Source organism: Aulonocara stuartgranti (assembly GCF_965226115.1).
Source record: "Aulonocara stuartgranti genome assembly, chromosome: 7".
Lineage (NCBI taxonomy): Eukaryota > Metazoa > Chordata > Actinopteri > Cichliformes > Cichlidae > Aulonocara > Aulonocara stuartgranti.
The window spans coordinates 43,518,187-43,537,146 of NC_138945.1; the positions used below are offsets into that span (position 1 = coordinate 43,518,187).

General features: G+C 37.2%; 1 protein-coding gene across 1 annotated transcript in view; it reads right to left on the reverse strand.

The window, feature by feature from the left end:
• Positions 1-15,374: 15,374 nt before the first annotated feature.
• LOC309711191 (paired box protein Pax-6-like) overlaps positions 15,375-18,960 on the reverse strand; it is a 30,255-nt gene continuing 26,669 nt past the window's right edge. The window contains exons 10-11 of the mRNA XM_082541319.1: positions 17,645-17,783; positions 15,375-16,365 (exon numbers count right to left, since the gene is read on the reverse strand). Of these exons, the coding sequence (XP_082397445.1) occupies positions 16,283-16,365; positions 17,645-17,783 (222 nt within the window). The 3' untranslated portion in view covers positions 15,375-16,282. The remainder of the gene's footprint in view (positions 16,366-17,644; positions 17,784-18,960) is intronic.

An 18,960-nucleotide genomic window follows, 5' to 3' on the forward strand; every position in this document is an offset into this window, starting at 1 on the left:
GGGGAACAAAGACACAAATAATCCAGGAATATGTCTGGGGAACTAAAAAACACACTAAGCACACAACATGAGGAAAATTGCAACAAGAATAGAAAAGTGGATATTTAAATACACACCAGGTAATTAGGGAGATTAAAACACCAGGGAACACAGCTGAACAAAGTCAGGAAAAACAAGACAGGGGAAGCAAATCCAAACACAAACCACACGAGATGAGGAACTAAAAAAATAAAAAAGGAAGTGAGTAATATAGAGACCCAAACTAAGGCATATGAAGCTGAATTAAATTGGGACCACGGAGATAAGGCACATAGAGGCCAGACAGATACAGGGCCACAGGCAGGGGTCAATGAAATGAAATGAATGAAAAAACCTAATAATGAACAAAACAAATCATGAATTCAAACCAGAACATGTAAAGTTGCCACAACCTACAGAAAACCAAGCCCGAGCCCAGACTTGAATGGATTGAAAATATCGGTTCCCAATATATTTTTTTTCCATAACTGGGCAAAGTCTAATCGGCCTTCCTGTTTTGGGGTGTGACCAGAGATTTGCAGCTTGTTGTAAACACTCTGTATTTGGATTTGACAAATCTACAGCCTGTCTGTGAGGCCCTACCCTGTACCCTGTGGTGCAGTCAAGCAAGCCTCCACATTATTTTGCATTATGCATATATACTCTGCATTGCAGTAAGATAAAGTAAGATCTTTTTTTAACCGATCTTCAAGTTAATGTGGTTTTAGCATTAACAAACACATCAAATTTTTCACTAACACTAAACAAAACAAATAATGTAATATGCAACAATGTGGAAACTGAAATATTGAAACATGATAAACTTACTAAAACCTGTGTGAAACTAGAATTTATATTTATATAATTACAGCAATGTGCAGCATAAAAGAAAAAAGTTTTAGTTTATATCGATTCAGTTTGATTTTCAAAATAAAAGCCCTTCACAATTGGTTATTTAAATCAAGTGTGATAACCAAAACAAAACCAGTATATACTAACTGTGAGAGAGTATACTTTAGAGCTACAGTGACACTAGCTTGTGGAAATAGGACATTTCCTTTTAAAAGTAGTTTGAAAAAAAGAGTTTTCAGTTTGAATCAGTGAATACGGCAAGAGTAGAATTCAGCTGTCTTGCTTGCCTGTAATAACATGTGATCTCGGTTCCAGATCAAATGTTTCTTAAAAAAAAAAAAAAATTACACATAACATATAATGTAATTGCAATGAGGTATTTCTGTAGTCTATTGATACTAGATAGTGGAAAAGGGGTGGGATTAAATAAGCTTATGCTTCTTCCTGCTCCTTTTTGAACATGAATGTTATTTGGAGTTGTGGTTGCTCGTTTTCCTTTTGTTTTGCTTTGTTCATTTGTCTCTTTTAATTCTATTTTGTTGTACTTTTTCAACATGTTCAAAATAAAGATTAAAAAAAAAAGGAAACAGTACAAAAGTGCGCAAAGGTGGTAAATATGTCCTTATTGTGAAAATATATATATTTTTTAAATATTAAATAATTACAATATTTCACATATTGTCTTTGTACTATTACAATCATAGAATTTCAATTATTGCAAATGATTGTACTGTAAATCATTCTGCCTTTGAGAGTTTTTAAACATATTTTAGCTGCATTCAAAGGAAATGAGGAAATGAAAGCAGCAGGTAAAATCTAATTTATTAAATCCCATGGTAACATTTGATTCAAGAGCTGGTCAAGCCTCCATTGACAAGATAATGGTAATGATAATGATGATTGTGTGCGTGTGTGTGCGTGTGTGTTTATGTCTGTGCATATGTGTATGTGTAGCTTTGTGACACCAATGAGGGAACTGTTATGACATGCCCGTTGCTATAGAAACCTCTGGGTGGGGCTATCTGTCAAGAATCATGTCTATTCCCTGAGGAGCACACATAAACGGTGTTGTTTTCCTCTGTGTGTGTGTGTGTGTGTGTGTGTGTGTGTGTGTGTTCGCGTGTGCACACAAGTTTATGTGTTTGAGCACATGCACACATATGTTTGGCTGGCTGAAACACAGCAGAGACTTTCAGGTTCCCTTTGTGTGTCATTTTAGTCCCCAGGGCCTAAAGCAAAACAACTGTAGTCACCAGCTAAACGATGACAAACACTGTTTGGGAGACTGATTGTGTGAGTTCTGTATCTGTATATGTGTAGAGGACAGAAATTGATATTAGCAACTGGAATCTGCAGCCCTAAAGAGACAATTTCTGGAAATTCCAGACTTGAAAGAAGAAAAAAGTATTTAAATGATATGTTTTAAGCTTAAATATAATTAATTAATTAAATGTAATTAAATTATACTTAGTGTGCTTATATTACTACTGCTTTGCATTGCTTGAATAAAATTGTACTCATTGTTCTGTAAGACCAGGAAAATGAGACTCTCGGCTTTTGTTAAAAGCTCAAAAGTTATTCCACAGATTACCATGAAATTTAATACAGATACAGAACCATAAAGATCACGTTTTCATTTACCCTGCAGAATATCACATTTACTGTAAAGTTTCAGTATTGATTCAGTATTCTAATAGACTAATAGACTATCAGTCTTAATGATGTGACCCACTGATTTTTTCTCAGCCTTGCAAGGCTGTCATTCCTTTTTCTTTCTTTCTTTCTTTCTTTCTTTCTTTCTTTCTTTCTTTCTTTCTTTCTTTTTAATTAAATGACTACTAATTTAAAAAGCTCTGAACAGCTGAATTAATGACGGGTGCCTTGCAGGAAATACTATCTCTCTCTCTCTCCCTCTATCATTTTGTTTTATATATATGTGTATATATATATATATATATATATATAATAAATTATCCTGATGTCATGTTTTTATCCAGTTGCTTGTATATACCCCCTTAAGGCCCAAAATATGACATTATTCCAATTTGTTAAAAATTGAGAATTTAATAAACCATCTGACAAATTTGTTGAGAAAATACAATTTTTTTTTAATTCCATACATTTTTAATTTGCTACATGTGCTACATGTAGCTTTTTTTTCTTTTTTTTTTTTTACAACAACAACAATTGCTTAAAAATGTGTTGTGCAATTTATTTAGAGGGGAAAACAATCACATCGATAACATAGAAGTCTCAAAAACTCACAAAACACTACATGTGTCAGAAGAACACACACACACACACACACACACACACACACACACACACACACACACACACACACACACACAGAGACCTCATTAAATGATAATTCTAGCGTCTCTCAATGACACTGTATTCAAATTGTGTAATTTATCAGTGTAAAGCTGAAGCATTGATAATGCTGATTCTGAACTACTTTTGTGTATTTGATTTAATTTAAAACACATTTTGCTCTTGATTATGCTTTGTTTTATATGTGTTCAGCAAAATTTTATTTTATTTTTGTAAATTCTCTGACATTTTTTTCACCTCCTTCTAAAAGACAAACTAATTAATGTTTTATTTTTTCCCCATGCAACCACTTATTTGTGATGTGCAAATACATTTCTGTCGTACCGATTCAGCACCAGTACTTTAGATTTCTGAGTTTTCTGAGTTGCTCAAGGGCAATTTGACATGTAAACTGGAGTGTCTGTGTCAGCTTGCTCGACCTCTTCTTCAACCCACAAAAAAGAAAAACAAAAAAAATGAACAAGAATTATTAGCATCGCCTATAAAAGCAAATGTTTTACAATTTGTTATCTATTATTCATTTATTAAATTGTATAAAACTGTCAGATTTCCAAGGCACTGAGATCTCATTAACTAACAGTCACACATGATTTGAAAGTGGTAGTGGTGCTGTGATCAGTCATTATTGAGACTCTGGATCAGCTGAAGCCCTACCACATCTTTTTGTCTGTCAGCCTTAAGTGACCGGGGTGGGCTAGATGTCTTCATCACCTCTTTGTCTATTGAACTGAGGTCTTCAGTGAAAGCCTCTTACTGGACCTCCCTCCCTTGCTTTAGCCAGTTAGGGTAAGCCCCAGTCATAGCAACATTTGTATTAGACTGCTTTATGCTCTCTAGAGTTGTTTATTGTTTGGCTTCCATACAGCTAGAGAGCAATCAAAGCCTCTTATATTGCCAAAGGAGCCAGTAAGTACTAGTACGTAATGGGTACCTGCCTTCTTTTCACATGACTCTCACACCACTGACGCCTCTTAATCAAGCTCCTGTTCAGCTTCAACTTAACTGAGTAATTGTTTGTTCATTTCTGAAAAACTGGTATCAGTGTCAGTTTATGTGAAGTGTGATTTGTTTGCAAGTCTCTCTTCTTAACCACAAAGCTTGTAAATACAGTCCATCCAGTGATCTATAATAATAACCAACAGTTATTTAAATCCATCAGGCTTCTTGACAGAAACAATAAGACCAAAATCAGTGAAGAGTCATTAAAAGCAGCTGCATAAAGCATGAACGTTTTTGTTTTTTATTTCCAAAGAGTGAGTGACTCTTATTTGAGAAGAGCTTTGAGTTCATTCCATTTGAACTGAAGTTGATTGCATATGTGGGAAAATAAGTAATTACTGGCTTATGGACTGTTTCCAGATTTAACTGAGAGAAGAGCTGCGATGTACTGTGAAATCTGGAACAGCAGAACTTCATAAATGAATACGTCGAGTCCACTGGTTGTGGGTCCCATGATAATAATGGAGAGATGTTTCTCCAGCTTTCACAGTGCAAAAAACCAAACTGATAGTGGAGTTTTGAAAGACTTAGTAAGAGTGAGGTTACAGACTAGTTAACCCAGGCAGGCATGTTGCTGCCTAGATTGTGACAAAGAAAAGAAACTCCAGATTCCTTATTCATCCCATCTAGTGATTTCCAGCACACGTGCTCTTCATCAGACACTGAAACACCAAGCAGTGTCATCAGTGTCACCTGTGAATGATCACACGACCAGTTACATCAAATCAAAAATCAGATCTTATACAGGACAAATGACAGATACGTGAAAAAAAAAACCTGTCAGTGGTGCAAATATTAAAAAGTATACACACAATGCACAATATCAAAAACCTTTGAAATCTCTTACACTGCCATCAGGTAGTTCTGTAATCAAGTGTAAGAAAAACTCTTAAAGTGGTGCCTACATTATTAGATGCAGTAAATACACTATAACCCTCAAGTGAAAAGTCATGAATCCATGGGAAATATACAGAAAAACTTAAACTTATATTTTATTGAAAGAGCTGCAGAAAAGGACAAATGTTCATATTTTTATTAAGACTTTTTGGGGCCAAAGTGTCCAGAGCAAAAAAAATCCAATGAAGTTCAAAAAAGGAAAAATGGAGTATTGATGTCCCCTCCTCTTTATGGAAGCTTTAAATGTTCAACCCCAAATCAACTAAGACAAGGCACATTGTGATTCATTTTCTTAAAATGGTTGGCAACTGGACTTTTCTGATCATGATCTCTAATAGCACACCTATGTTTTCAGGGGCCTATATAACCTATATAACCTTTTTAAAAATCTTTGTTCTAAATCTGCTGTTTCCTCTTTAAAGTCACCATTAGAGCTACATATGCAGTGGATCTGAGACACAGTAAGGCTTTTTTTTAAAGATGTGTAACGAATGCCCATATAGAAATGAACCATGTGAACCATTTCCCATTTTTGCAGCTCTGCACTGGCCTCGTAGGATGAAGAGGATGTGCATGGATTCTTTTGTTTTTCACTGTCTGGACTGTAAAAAACCTCTCTGGCCAATGAGATTACTTAGATCTGGTAAGTGTCAAATTAGACCTTCAAGTCTCCAGAATAGTCTCGTTCAGTGAATATTTCATATTCACAAAACCTTTTTAAAGACAACACCAGTGTGCTTACTTTACTGATGATTAATACACACACTGACCTTGGCCCACTTTTCAGTTCATCCCTGCTGAAAACAACGTCATCCAGACATCCCCCGTGTAACACCAATGTTCATTTTGTTAAGCTTTTACAGGCTGTTTTTCTCTTCCCGCACATAGTTCCTACACCTCCAAAATTTCCAAGGATTTGCTGATTTTTGAATTTTTAATCTTTATTGCATATCCTCTTCTCCAGGATAAATCCGCTCCATTTTGTTAATAAAGTCTCCATCACAATAATGAAGCCGTAAGTGTAATTGTAAGTGTGTGCGGCTGTGTGTGTGTGTGTGTGTGTGTGTGTGTGTGTGTGTGTGTGTGTGTGTGTGCGCGCACGCACTTGCCTTGATAAAATGCAAGTTTATTTTTCTATTCAGGTGAGAAATATATTAACAAAGTTAAAAGTCACTGTTTGCTTATTATTACAAATGCATACATTTATGTGCTTTATTGACACAGTCTGGAGATCTCACTGAGCGAGCTCCTGGTTGTTGGTATGTATGTGCATGCTTTTGGAATTGTTAGTCACCTGTGTCAGCTATTTGGTTTGAACTGGTTTGGTCTGAATGCTATGAGACACAGCAGTCAGTCGTCCACACACAGACCACTACAACTTCCTTTCCATACAACTGTCAAAAATAAATGATCAAGATAATGTGGATTCATTGTCTTGGTTCATTGTCTCCTTTTGAACAGAAACGTGTTCACCACATATAGCAAGATTTTCACTTGAGAATTTACTGTTTTAATCATGAAAACATGAACACTAGCTACACTTTTAAGTTATGTTTCATTCCACCTGCTCAAATTATGTGTGTGCAGAAAAAACAGCTCAGCTTGTCAGCACAACTAATCTGATGACAATGGGGGTATAATTATTGAATTCTTCATTATTAACAGCTCCCCATCTCTTACTGTATAAAAACCAATAGCCTGGCCTATGAAGAAAAATGACTATGAAATAATAACAAAACTAAGAGCTACTTAGATATAAACATAAATACTTTACATTCTTCTTATTTTTACCATTTATGATTTCCTTGGATATCAGAGCTCCACATAAATCTAGCTGCAGGTCAGTGCTGCATAACATATCTGCCTTTTTTCCAACTGGTATTCAGTCTGTATCGCTACAGCTCCATAAAGCAAGCACACCAAATTTTACTATTATTGAACTCAAAACAAAAGAAGAGATTTATGTTCTCTGCAACAAATGTGTTTTTACCATTCATTGGCTTAAACATTTGATATTTTATAATAAGTCTTTATCTGGGCTTTTAATTTAAATCTTTCCATTAGTAAAAGAGTATGCCATCCATCCATCCATCCATCCATCCATCCATCCATCCATCCATCCATCCATCCATCCATTTTCTTCCACTTGTATTATACTAATTGCAAAATGTAAACAAGTACTTTTGCTTTAAATGAGTTTCACCTCATAGTTACAAGCTTAGTCAAAATGTTTATTCTTCTATTCAAAGCTCGTGAGAGGACAGTAAACATTGGCACACTCTATTTGGGGTAACTGCTGATCCACGGATGGTGTCAGGCATTCTTAGGATGTCCACAGCCAGCCAAAATACTTCAGTTAGCAGCACTGACAACCATTCAGTTTGTTAAGTCAGCGTTAAGCTCCCATCATTATGGGTCAAGCTGAACTCTTGACTGATCATCCCAACTGGAATTCTTTCCATTCTATCATTAATTCATCCACAGCAACAACAAACTGAGCCCAAAATGTGGGTTTCAGGTAGTGAATCTCAGCAGCTCAATGGCCTCATAGACCTGCACCGAGGGTGTATTTAGATCTTCTGCAGCCATATTGAGATGTACTGAGCCGTATTAAGACGTAGGGATGGAGTACTGAAGCTGCATTGAGGAGCACTGAGCTTGAATTGAGATGTTTTGAGCCATATTTAAATTGTACTGAAGCCATATTATAGGTGTATTGAGATGTATCAGAGCAAAGCTAATTGAAGCTGAGCAGCAGAGAATGTCGTGCTTTGTAGCTGGACAGGATTGTCCATGCTGCTGCAGCAAGGCATTGTGGTATAAAGGGATCCTCCTTGCTATTGTGGCGTAAGGAGATTGTCCATAGCAGATGGCAAGAAAAGGGAAAGCCCATGAAGAGAAGGAACACTGTTCCTGTGTAAGTCTGTTCGGCTGTGTGTTGGCTGTCTGAGCTATCTGTCCCAATAGGAGAGCCAGGCTCAGATTAAATGTGTGCAGTGTGTGGCCTAGGCCAACTGCTCTATTTGATACATGGATCAGTTTGACCTCCACATTTGATGTGCAGAAATCCCCGACCCTTCTTTTGTCCTAAAGAAAAGCTTCTAATACTGAGAGCAAAGGCCTTCAGAAGATTCCACTCAGGAGTTAGTGTGACACATGAAAACTGCTTAATATTCACACTGTGTAGTCCAACCTCTCATTAGGTGTAGAACTCTGTATAAGTATTGTGCAGTGTACAGTTAACGTTTTCCAAACGGGTGGGTTTGCTGAAATTACCAAAAGACACATCACTCAGTTTATCCAGTTTCTATCCATGCAGGTAGTTGTGTATGTCCACAGAGAGTGTAGATGAATAAAACATTTGATTTGGTGCTGAAAATTTTAAAAAGTGAGAATTTAAAAAAATAAAAAAGCAGTGACAAATATAAATATTAGTTTTAGGCAGACTAGATTTTCTTTAGGTTTTGAAAACTTACATTTCAGTTAATTAAATACGTTTTAATATTAGACAAAGATGTCTTCATCTCTTCAATCCCAACCAGTCGCAGCAGATGACTGCCCCTCCCTGAGACTGGCTCTGCCGGAGGTTTGAAGTTTAAAGATTTTCCTTCCCACTGTTGCCAAGTACTTGGTTGTAGGGTCATCTGATTATTGGTGAAGCTCAAGCACACTTAGGATGTCAAGTTTGGACTTGATATGAGATTGAGATGTTTTGATATTACCTTCAACAGGCCACTCGTGCTTCGAAACCTTTAAATGTGGCTGATTTAAAACTATTCCATAAAAAAGAGCTGAGAAAAATGTGTGACGATAATGCCAAAAAATACTTTACAATGGCTTTCTATATAACTGTGGTAAAGCTTTTTATGTATAACCTGAGAAACAGTTTTTTTGTTGGTTGAAATTTTACATTCAAATTGATTTTATTTATATAGCACTAAAGCACAACAACAGTTGCCTTAAGGTGCTTTATATTGTAAGGTAATGACCCTAAAAAAAACACCGTAATAACAGAAAACCTCAACTATCAGACGATAGTAGCAGGTACTTTGGCGACAGTGTGAAAGTAATACTCCCTTTTAACAGGAAGAAACCTCAGACAGAACCGGGCAAAGGGAGGTTTGGCCATCTGCTGCAGCCTGTTGGGAGTGAAGGGAGGGAGACAGGAAAAAGACATGCTGTGGAAGAGAGCCAGAAATTCATAATAACCAATAATTAAATGCAGAGAGGTGTATAAACACATAGTGAGTGAAAAAAATGTGAGTGAAGAACAAACACTCAATGCATCATAGGAATCCCCTAGCAGCCCATTGCAGCACTACTAAGGGAGGATTCAGGGTCACCTGGTCCAGCCCTAACTATATGCTTTTGCAAAAAGGAAAGTTTTAAGCCTAATCTTAAAAGTAAAGATAGTGTCTCTCTCCCTAATGTAAACTGGAAGCTGGTTCCACAGAAGAGGAGCCTGAAAGCTGAAGGCTCTGCCCCCCATTCTACTTTTAAATACTCTAGGAACAACAAGTCAGCCTGCAGTCTGAGAGCAAAGTGCTCTAATAGGGTGATATGGTACTACAAGGTCATTAAGATAAGATGGGGCCTGATTATTTAAGACCTTGTATGTGAGGAGCAGGATTTTAAATTGGATTCTGGATTTATTATGGAGCCAATGTAGATGGCAGTATAGGAGAAATATGCTCTCTCTTTCCCTGTCAGTACTCTCACTGCAGCAGTTTGGATCATATGAAGCCTTTCACATTAGTAAAGTAGCACAGAACCCTGTGAAACCCCATAATTAACCTTAGTATGTAAACAGGACTCTCTATTTACTTGAACAAAGTGAAAGCTATTGGATAGATATGATTCAAAACAATGGCTGATGTAGGTACCTTTAATACCTACACAATGCTCTAATCACTGTAATAAAATATTATGGTCAACTGAGACAGGACTCTTCCAGACACTAAACCAAGGAACAATGTACATTTCAAATTCCTTTAATTTTAAATATGTTTATATTGTCTATCCTGTAAAATAGTCAGATGTCTATTCTTATTAATGTACAGAATTCACCTGCTTGCTGCTACTACTGCACATTCACCCAATGTACATACTATATGTATATATATATATATATATATATATATATATGTATATAATGTTCTTCCTCTACACCCCCTAACACTGTGTGTTATGCTTGTATAACTATGCATGTGACAAATAAAGAACCTTGAACCTTGAACCTTGAACAGTGTCAAACACTGCACTGAGGTCCAGCAGGTCAAGCACGGAGATGAATTTCTGTACTGTGATGAGCTCTGAAGCCTGACTGCAGGTCTTCAAATAAACCATTCCTCTGCAGAACATCTGTTACATGTTTTACAACTACTTCTTCAAGAATTGAGATAAAAGAACGCTTGGAGACTGGCCTACACTTAGCTAAGACAGCACGGTCAAGTGATGGTTTTTTAAGTGATTTAGAATGAGAGCCATAAGTGAAAAACAGCTTTTTAAAAATTCTGCACAAATCCACACTGTGGCCATTTGTGTATCATCGTGTACAACCCCTTTCTTATAATATATGTTAAAATGCAACTACTAAACTGAAGTGTTTTGAAATGAGCATAATTCCTTTACACTTGCTTTTTTGTCAGCACTACGTTGGTTATTCTGAATGTCTCTGCAAAACCATCACTCTGAGATGTCTACTCTTTTTTCTTCCATAAACATGAAATGTTTTTTCCCCACTTCATTCACTGCTTATTCACTGCAGTTGTCATATACATCTTCATTATTTATGATTATTATTATTTAAAACAGGTCAAAAACAATGTCTAAAGCTGGACTGAAACCATGTCACCTTGCAGGAGGGCCTATAAGGAAATGATGCCTAATAATGGCACGACCAAACCGTTCCCATTGAACTGACGTCTGCACGTGACTTAAAAAGAGCTGAAAAATGAGATTGTAGCTATTTAACAGGATGAATTCTACAAGTGTCTGTGAAATGATTAAGCGAAAAGATTTCATTTATTTCACTGTGTGGAGGGAGATTGAATGAGTGAATAATTGATTTGATAGGATTTGTCCTTTGATGAAACAATTCTTCACTAATAGTTGACAAGCATTCATTGTGGTCACAACCTCCAGGTCTTTTATTTAGTTGTTATCAGAGGGCACAGGATTGTAGAGCTCATCACCATAGAGTTTATTTATTAAGGCCTGTTTGTACAGAGGCCTCTGGGGGAAAAGAATCTCTCCCTGGCTGGAATAAAGATGTCAAAGCGAATCAGATGGCGAGCTGATTCCCATCTGCTCTGTGCGGCTGCATTTGAGTTTGCCGTCATTTCTCTGCCTGTACCCTCAGTCTGTCCATCTCTTTATTTGTCTGTGAATAGGTAGAATGCTTCCCTGTCACAATTCCATCCTGGTGTGATTACCATGTAAATGTATTTCATTAGGATGTAAATGATCAACATAATGATGATTTTTAATTAAAATGTAAATGATGATTATTTGTATGAAGATATCAGCAGCTGTGAGAGAGAACTGTGACAGCGAGCTGTTGTCTCTGACTGACTGAGTGAATGGATGGATGGTTGCTCTTTCATTTATATAACAATATTCTCTCCTTCTCTTCTCTTTCGCTTGTCTCTGTTTCTTTTTGTTGTTGTTGTTCTTGCGTCTGGACTAACAGAGCATACACACAGAGTACATCTCTTTCTTCGCTGGACACAAGCAACAGCACTTGCACTTCCAATTAAGCTTAATAGGCGAAAACTGTCCTTAGATAGGAAGTCTTCTGCCTTATGAATGCTGTGCTGGGACAATACGACACACTGGGAAATCAGACAGAAACAATGCAGAAACATTAGTATTATTCATTTCTCTGACTAATGAGAGTCTATTTCTTACTTCAGGGCTGCAGTATTGTAATTCCTTAATATCAGATTGATACAAAAATGTGATCCAAAACATTGTAATTAGAGTCCTGGCAGACTTTTTTCAAATGACTATACATGAAAAAGAGTTCCACAGCCTCTTTACCTACAATGTAGCTGTTATCTACTATTATTTTGTAGATTAGCTTAGCTTAGCTACTTTCCACTGCTCCCTTACCAAAGTGGTTTCCACAGCAGGTACTAAGGAAAGACTGTGGCTCCCCAACTTGATTTGGCTCAATTTTACAACATATGCCCTCTCTGAACAACCAGAAAGACAGTTTTCATGTTCAGATGGAATTCAACCAGCAACTTTTTACTCGCTAAGCAAATGTGTAAACCAATGCACCAAAAACTTAACTTATTAGACGAGTGCTAGCCTCAGAAATCCTGTTACGACCAAAATAACCCAACGATCTTTTCATAACTCTTGTTTCAGTGAAGGACGGCAGGAAGCAATCATTGATCACTCTTCAAATCCTCTTTGATGATTGGAGTTCCTATAATGGTGTTTGAGGCGGGCAATAATTGATAGGTGCTGACATGATGTGGATTGTGAGAGATGTAATGGAATTAAACTTTTCATCAGGAGGCTGCAGGTCATCTATCTTGCAAGCCCTCTCTCTTTTCTCTGAGACAGCTCTTCTTTCTCTCTTTCTTTTTTCCAGCCTTTTGTTAGGTAAATGAGGAGAGGTTGACCCCATTCTCATTTAGCAGCCACCCGCTGGCCGATAGAAGACAGAAAGCAATGACGAGCTGAATGAGTGAATGAAACAAAGGGAGAGATTTTTTTTTTCCTTTTCACCAGTGGCTCACTGCCGAATTTGCAGTGTATGCAATTTGTGTATACCTTGTAAATTAGTTCCTAGACTCTTGGATAGGATGGTAGAGACTAGCAGGAAAGTGGGTAGAGAGAAAGAGGGAATGAATTATTAATTATTAATTTAATAATTAAAAAGTATTGTAAACGTGTTAACAATGCTGTACTAACTGGAAGCTGATTGTGCTTTGCAAAACTGGATTTTGATGAAAAGAAATTAATATAATTAGATCTAAAGGATTTCCCTAAATCAACAATTTTCCCAACTTACTGCTTTGATTAAAATAGTTTATTCCTTTTTTTAAAGTAAAGAAAAGTTATAGTTGTTGACAAATTTCCTTCAGAATTATTTGCTACTGCAAGGCAGGCGGCATTCGGTCATGTGGTTTCCACACGGTGACAACACACTGTAACCATTTGCTTGCAATGTGTATTTTCTTTGGTTTTATAACTAGACATAAACACTACTTTAAACATTCAAGCAAACCATTTTTTCCAACCAACAGTTGATTGCACTGCACCAATTAACACTACAATTATTAAATATTTATATATAATGTCATTTTATTTGTGCATGTAGTGAATGGCATATTTGAACTTAAACCGTGATACTGAAAAATGATTTAGTTCATTTTTACTGATCAGTTGAACTATTATCTGGTTGATGTAAACGCTCAATGAGAGAACCACCACAGACTAGAAAGAGAAATCACATTGCTCCCATATTAGCTTCACTTCAGTGGCTCTTTAAGTTCAGAAGTGAATTCATGGTCAGTACCAATAATAACTTGAAAACCTTATAGTACCACATTGTCCCAGTTCAGCACTCTGATCCAATCATAGCAGATACCTTTAAAAGGGAGTTCTTCTTGTCCTTTCTTCTGGGGGATTGTCTGGTTATTGTGGTTCTCTCGGTAATGTTGTAGGGTCTTGACCGTCCAATATAAACTGCCTGAAGACGACTGCTGTTGTGAACTGGTGCTATAAAAACTGAACTGTATTAATCCTAGCCCTTTTTTGTTATTAAAGTGAAGTGCAAATGAAAAGGAAATTACAAAACGCAAAGTTCTCAAACGGGACTTGAACCACAGTCTCTTGCTTTATCATCTTATGACTTATGGCACTACCACTTCTGTGAAGAGAAGTAGAAAGCAGACAGGTTTGTTTATTATCATGAAATTTCTTCACAGCAGGCTGGAGTTGGCTAACATTGGCATTTATGTCCTGCATGGGTTTAATTGTACCCGAAGATCTGTCAGGCTTCCTGCATGCACCATAAAAATGGTGATAAAGAAATTCAAAGACACTGTCAACACGTCAGGTTAGATGAGAAAATTTTCCACAATTCAGCACAGAAGCTGAAAAGTGCGCCAGATACAGATGAACCCGTTTAAAAAATAACAGCAGTATTAACATTTGTCTAGAGTTTTCATCAGCCTTTTAATGTCATCATTTCTGGCGTTGAGTTTAAATAAATTAATTAATCAATTCATATTAGAGTTTGACATGTTGATGTACGTTCAATAATCCAGGTAATTAAATACCAGAACACTGATTCAGTTCATCTGGACACGATGTTTTCAGTTCTGTGTCCAGTTATACGCAGGACAGAGAGGATGGACAGGAGCAACAAAGAGAGAGACAGAAGATGCAAAATTAACGGCTCTCAGAGTGACAACTGCATCTTCATGGCAAGTACCATGCTGGCAGTCGGGAAAACACCAAGATCAGTGTAGTCATTCTGTGAAGAGAAAAGGACTGTGTTTTGGTTTCTTTGTGTAGCAGTCATGCTGACCTCTGCATTACAAGTTTACTGCTCATCATACCAGCAAAACATGGAGATTTACCAGCCCAAATCTGCTGCTGCATACATACATTGTACCTTTTCAGTCCTTTCCTAAACAGTGTAAATTCTTTCCAAGTGTAATAACTTCAAAATAGGTTTTGTTTTCATCTTAATGTGGGTTTTTTTTGTTACTAACAGTTAATGATTAGAGAATAAAATATCTTTTTGGACAATAATGGATTAATATAATCACTACTACAAATCCTGAGTTTGAATTTAAAAAGAAAAATTATAAAAGTGCCTGTGATGGCGCTCAGAGCTCCTGAACCTGAGCACAGCAGCTGTGTGTACCAAATGACATCTGTCTCATTAATAACGTCTTGCAGACAGCTTGTACCTCCATCAGTGCAAACACAGAAACTGTATTCTGGGCTAACACTGGTGCTGAAATGCAGGAAGAGGCTGTCTTCGTGCTATGTGCACCTCTTGTTTAGCCTAGAAGCTAGAAACTACATACAAAGATACACTAGCTTTACATTATGTATGAAAATCTGATTTCTTTCCTCTTAAACTGAATGATCTTCCACAGTATTCTATGATATGCACAAGTCGTCTTCACTGGTCTGTACATATTAGTACATGACGAATCACCACCCTCATGAATCTTCTATTGATTTGTCCTTGTTAAAAGATACAATTTAAAAACACATTTAATTGAAATAACTTTATTTTGGAAAACCTCCCAAATAACTTGAGAAGACAAATACTTTACACTTTGAAATTAGAAACAGGTTTATATCCCAGACTGAATCCAATGTTCACTCTTTTATTTTATTTTTTTAAGTGTTTTTACCTTCAGGCTTTGTAAATTAATGAGTTTCTGGACATTAGACCTTTAGAACTGGAACAATCTTTCCCCAACAAAGACATAATTTTTCAGTTTAAGATCAGAGTCCATGCCTGTGTTGGGACTTCTACAATACAAAACACATATCACCAGAATTCCCATTCTGAAATTCTATACACATTCCAGGCCAAGGCTTTTGGAATCTGCTTATGAAAACAATCACAGCAGACAGCTTCAAGTTTCATTAAATTCTTCCCTTTACATTTCAGTTAACATCCTTGGGTTTGTACAAACACGCCAGTATGATAAAAATGACCAACTTAAAGTAGAGGTAATGTGTCTTCCCACAAACTCTCCCAGTGGACTCTCAGGAGTTTATTTCTGTCTGGAGGTTATAATCACCAGGGTAAGGATCCACTTTCCTGAGCTTCCTCAGTACCACTCAGGTAACAGCTTGCATTCTGGACAAAGCATCCACACCATCCAGACTCTGAACGGTAGCCGATAAACATGAGGTCCCAAAAACCTTTGATCCACTTACAGTCGAACTTGTACTGTTTTGCAGCAACATTAAAATCCTTCTAGTTCTGAAAACCATTTAAAATCCTTGCATCCTGTTTCTTCACAAGCATTAATAAGAGTAATTTATATTTCATACGTATTTGCTGAAGTCCTTTTTTTACATTCAAACTGGAGCAAGAAGGAATAGTTTCCATTTTGATGAGACCCCAACCGTCCTGTGGTTGAATTCACTGTTGATGATCACAGCAGGCATGAATAATTGCCTTTCATCACTACAGGCGTGGCCAGTACTGTGACATGTCTGTTTCATTTCCTGGAACTTGAACTGGAACTGAGACACCAGGGGAAATCAAACCTGGTAAAAGAGAGAACAAAAGCTTTCAGTGGTGAGCCATTAAAAGCGCCACATGTCGTATAACAGGTGTGTTAGAATGACTGCAAAGGGGCAGGTGCAAATATGTTTAACACAAAGTCATGACCAGGTGAAAGTCTTTCTGTTCTATACTGATGAGAATCTACACTGTGTCTACACAGACATTTGGTGCTGATGTTCTTGAACACGGAGGTCAAAGAAAGCCTGTCTGAGGTCCTAATGTTGTTAGTTAGTGTGAATTTATAGAAAGAAAACACTGAACCTCGTTTCAGCATTCGGAGTAAGTCAGGACAGTAAATATATGAATTTATCTTATATGCTTATGTATAAGAAAAACTCTGAGAATGTTGGGACATATAAAATGTCAATCAGATCAATCAGTTTGTTGATGCTGCATATACCAGTAATAATCTGTCACAGCAGATAGCTGTCTCCCCGAGCCCTATTCTGCCCAGCTAGCTCTCATGCCAGTGCATTGTATAATGTTGTTTTGGCATATACCATTTGCATTCAAGGTGTCCTGTGGACCAGGGATATATTGGCTATAAACAGTTAGGCATGTCACATACACTTTTACTTTCACTCACTGCTTATGTTTAAGCACCAAAACTTACTTAATTGGGTTTGCACAGTAAAATAAGTTATTTAGGTTCAGGTAAAGCTCATTGTGAAGAGTGTAAGTAAAGCCCTTCAGAAGTGTAACAGTACACATTTAAAAATGATGGTTAGATGCCGTGAGCATGAATGATTTAATTCAATTTAATTTATTGAACTGAATTAAATATGAGCACACACCAACAACAAAACACCATTACTGGACACCATGATGTTGACAACAGGGTGTTCTCTCCATGCTCTTACTGTCTCTCCACTATGTCGAAGTACTTTCTCCTAAAGAACTCTTTCTAATATTGTTAGGTCGTTACTTTGCAGCATAAACATGCGATGGGTGTTGGTGTATGTTGCTGATATGTAAATAAAATGTAACTAAATTGAATGAATTTGAATTGAATTTAGATGAACTTAATTGAAATTGAAATTGAACAAAAATCAACAAAAAGCACTTTGAGCGCTCAAGTAAAGTAGAAAAGAACCGGTTCATTTATTATTTAACTACGTTGTTATGGTCAGTCAAATAATTCAAACCCAGACTGACAGACATGACAGGCACAAAATGTTTGTATGTCTGAATGTCTGAAACCTGTAAGATCAGAAGGGATGACATAAAGTGCCATAAAGGCACAGCTTCATAACTTCCTACCTGCTGACGACGTTGCAGACGATGTCATTGATTGGTTGATGTGTGGCTGCATGTGTGGAGGAGTATATGTCTCATAACTTCTTCCATTTACAGTGGGGCTGGTGGGCAGCATGCAGGAATAAGAGGTCTGGTTGGATGTCTGAAAACATAAATTAAAACCCCTTAAAAAGCAGAGTTTCATATTCCAATGTAATCAACTTTTTCTGGTATGTGCCAGTAACCACAGATGCAACTGAGATGACACGTGAAAATACTATTTTTCTTATTTTATATAATAACTCTTTATGATGCTTTTATTGTTACCCCAACTGCAGAAACAAAAGAATTTTCCAAATATGACATAAATATTGTATTTCTTATTCTTATTTGTTGTTATTCCTAACTCTATTGGGTTTTTTTGTTGTAATGTGAGGAATTACACCAGGACTTCAGTTCATTTCCTTGACAATGTCACTTTTATATCTTAACGCTGGTCTAGGGTAATGAGACACTGATCCTACAGGTTACTGCAGAATGGTTGCCTGGTTTGCTCTGAGCAGATGGAAATGGTGTTTACATAGTGCTTTGTTATCTTACTGATCACTCAAAGTGCTTTAGATTTGACCATTGAGCACTTTATTCTATGCGCTTGTTGCACTCTAGCTGCCTTACATGCATAGCGAGCACAAGACACATGTCTTCAGACGGAGGGACTATTCAGTTAAATCCAGAGGAAACCAAAGCAGGCACAGGAAAAACAACCACCACAGAGAAACCCTTTAGCCTACATTATAAATTATAACCCGATAACACAATTGCAACATTGTGCACTTTACTTTCCTAGCTCGGCAATCTAAATTTGTTTTCAATCAGTCATTCTACTTTATAAAGTTACTTTTGAAGGAAGAAGAAGGTGTACTTTATTGATCCCCGTAGGGAAATTCCTCTCTGCATTTAACCCATTCACTCAGTGAAGCAGTGGGCAGCCATTGGGCGCCCGGGGAGCAGTGTGTAGGGTATGGTACCTTGCTCAGGGGTACCTCAGGGTAGCTGTTCAGGGGAATTGAACCCCTGACCTTCTGATCATGGGGCCACCACTCTACCTACTGAGCTATCCCTGCCTTTTGCCAGCAACAAATCCGGCAAAGACCACAACCTTCAAACGCTGCAAGCTGTACAAAGCATCCCGCCAGAGGGTGAAGGTGCAGCATTTTCACAGCTCTATTGTGGTGGACAGAAACTGAGCCTAAATGTGAAGCTTTCCATTTACTGGTCGATCTGTGTTCCTAACATCTGTCAGTCAAGCAAGGCAAGCAGTGTGTGCCCAATAAGACAAT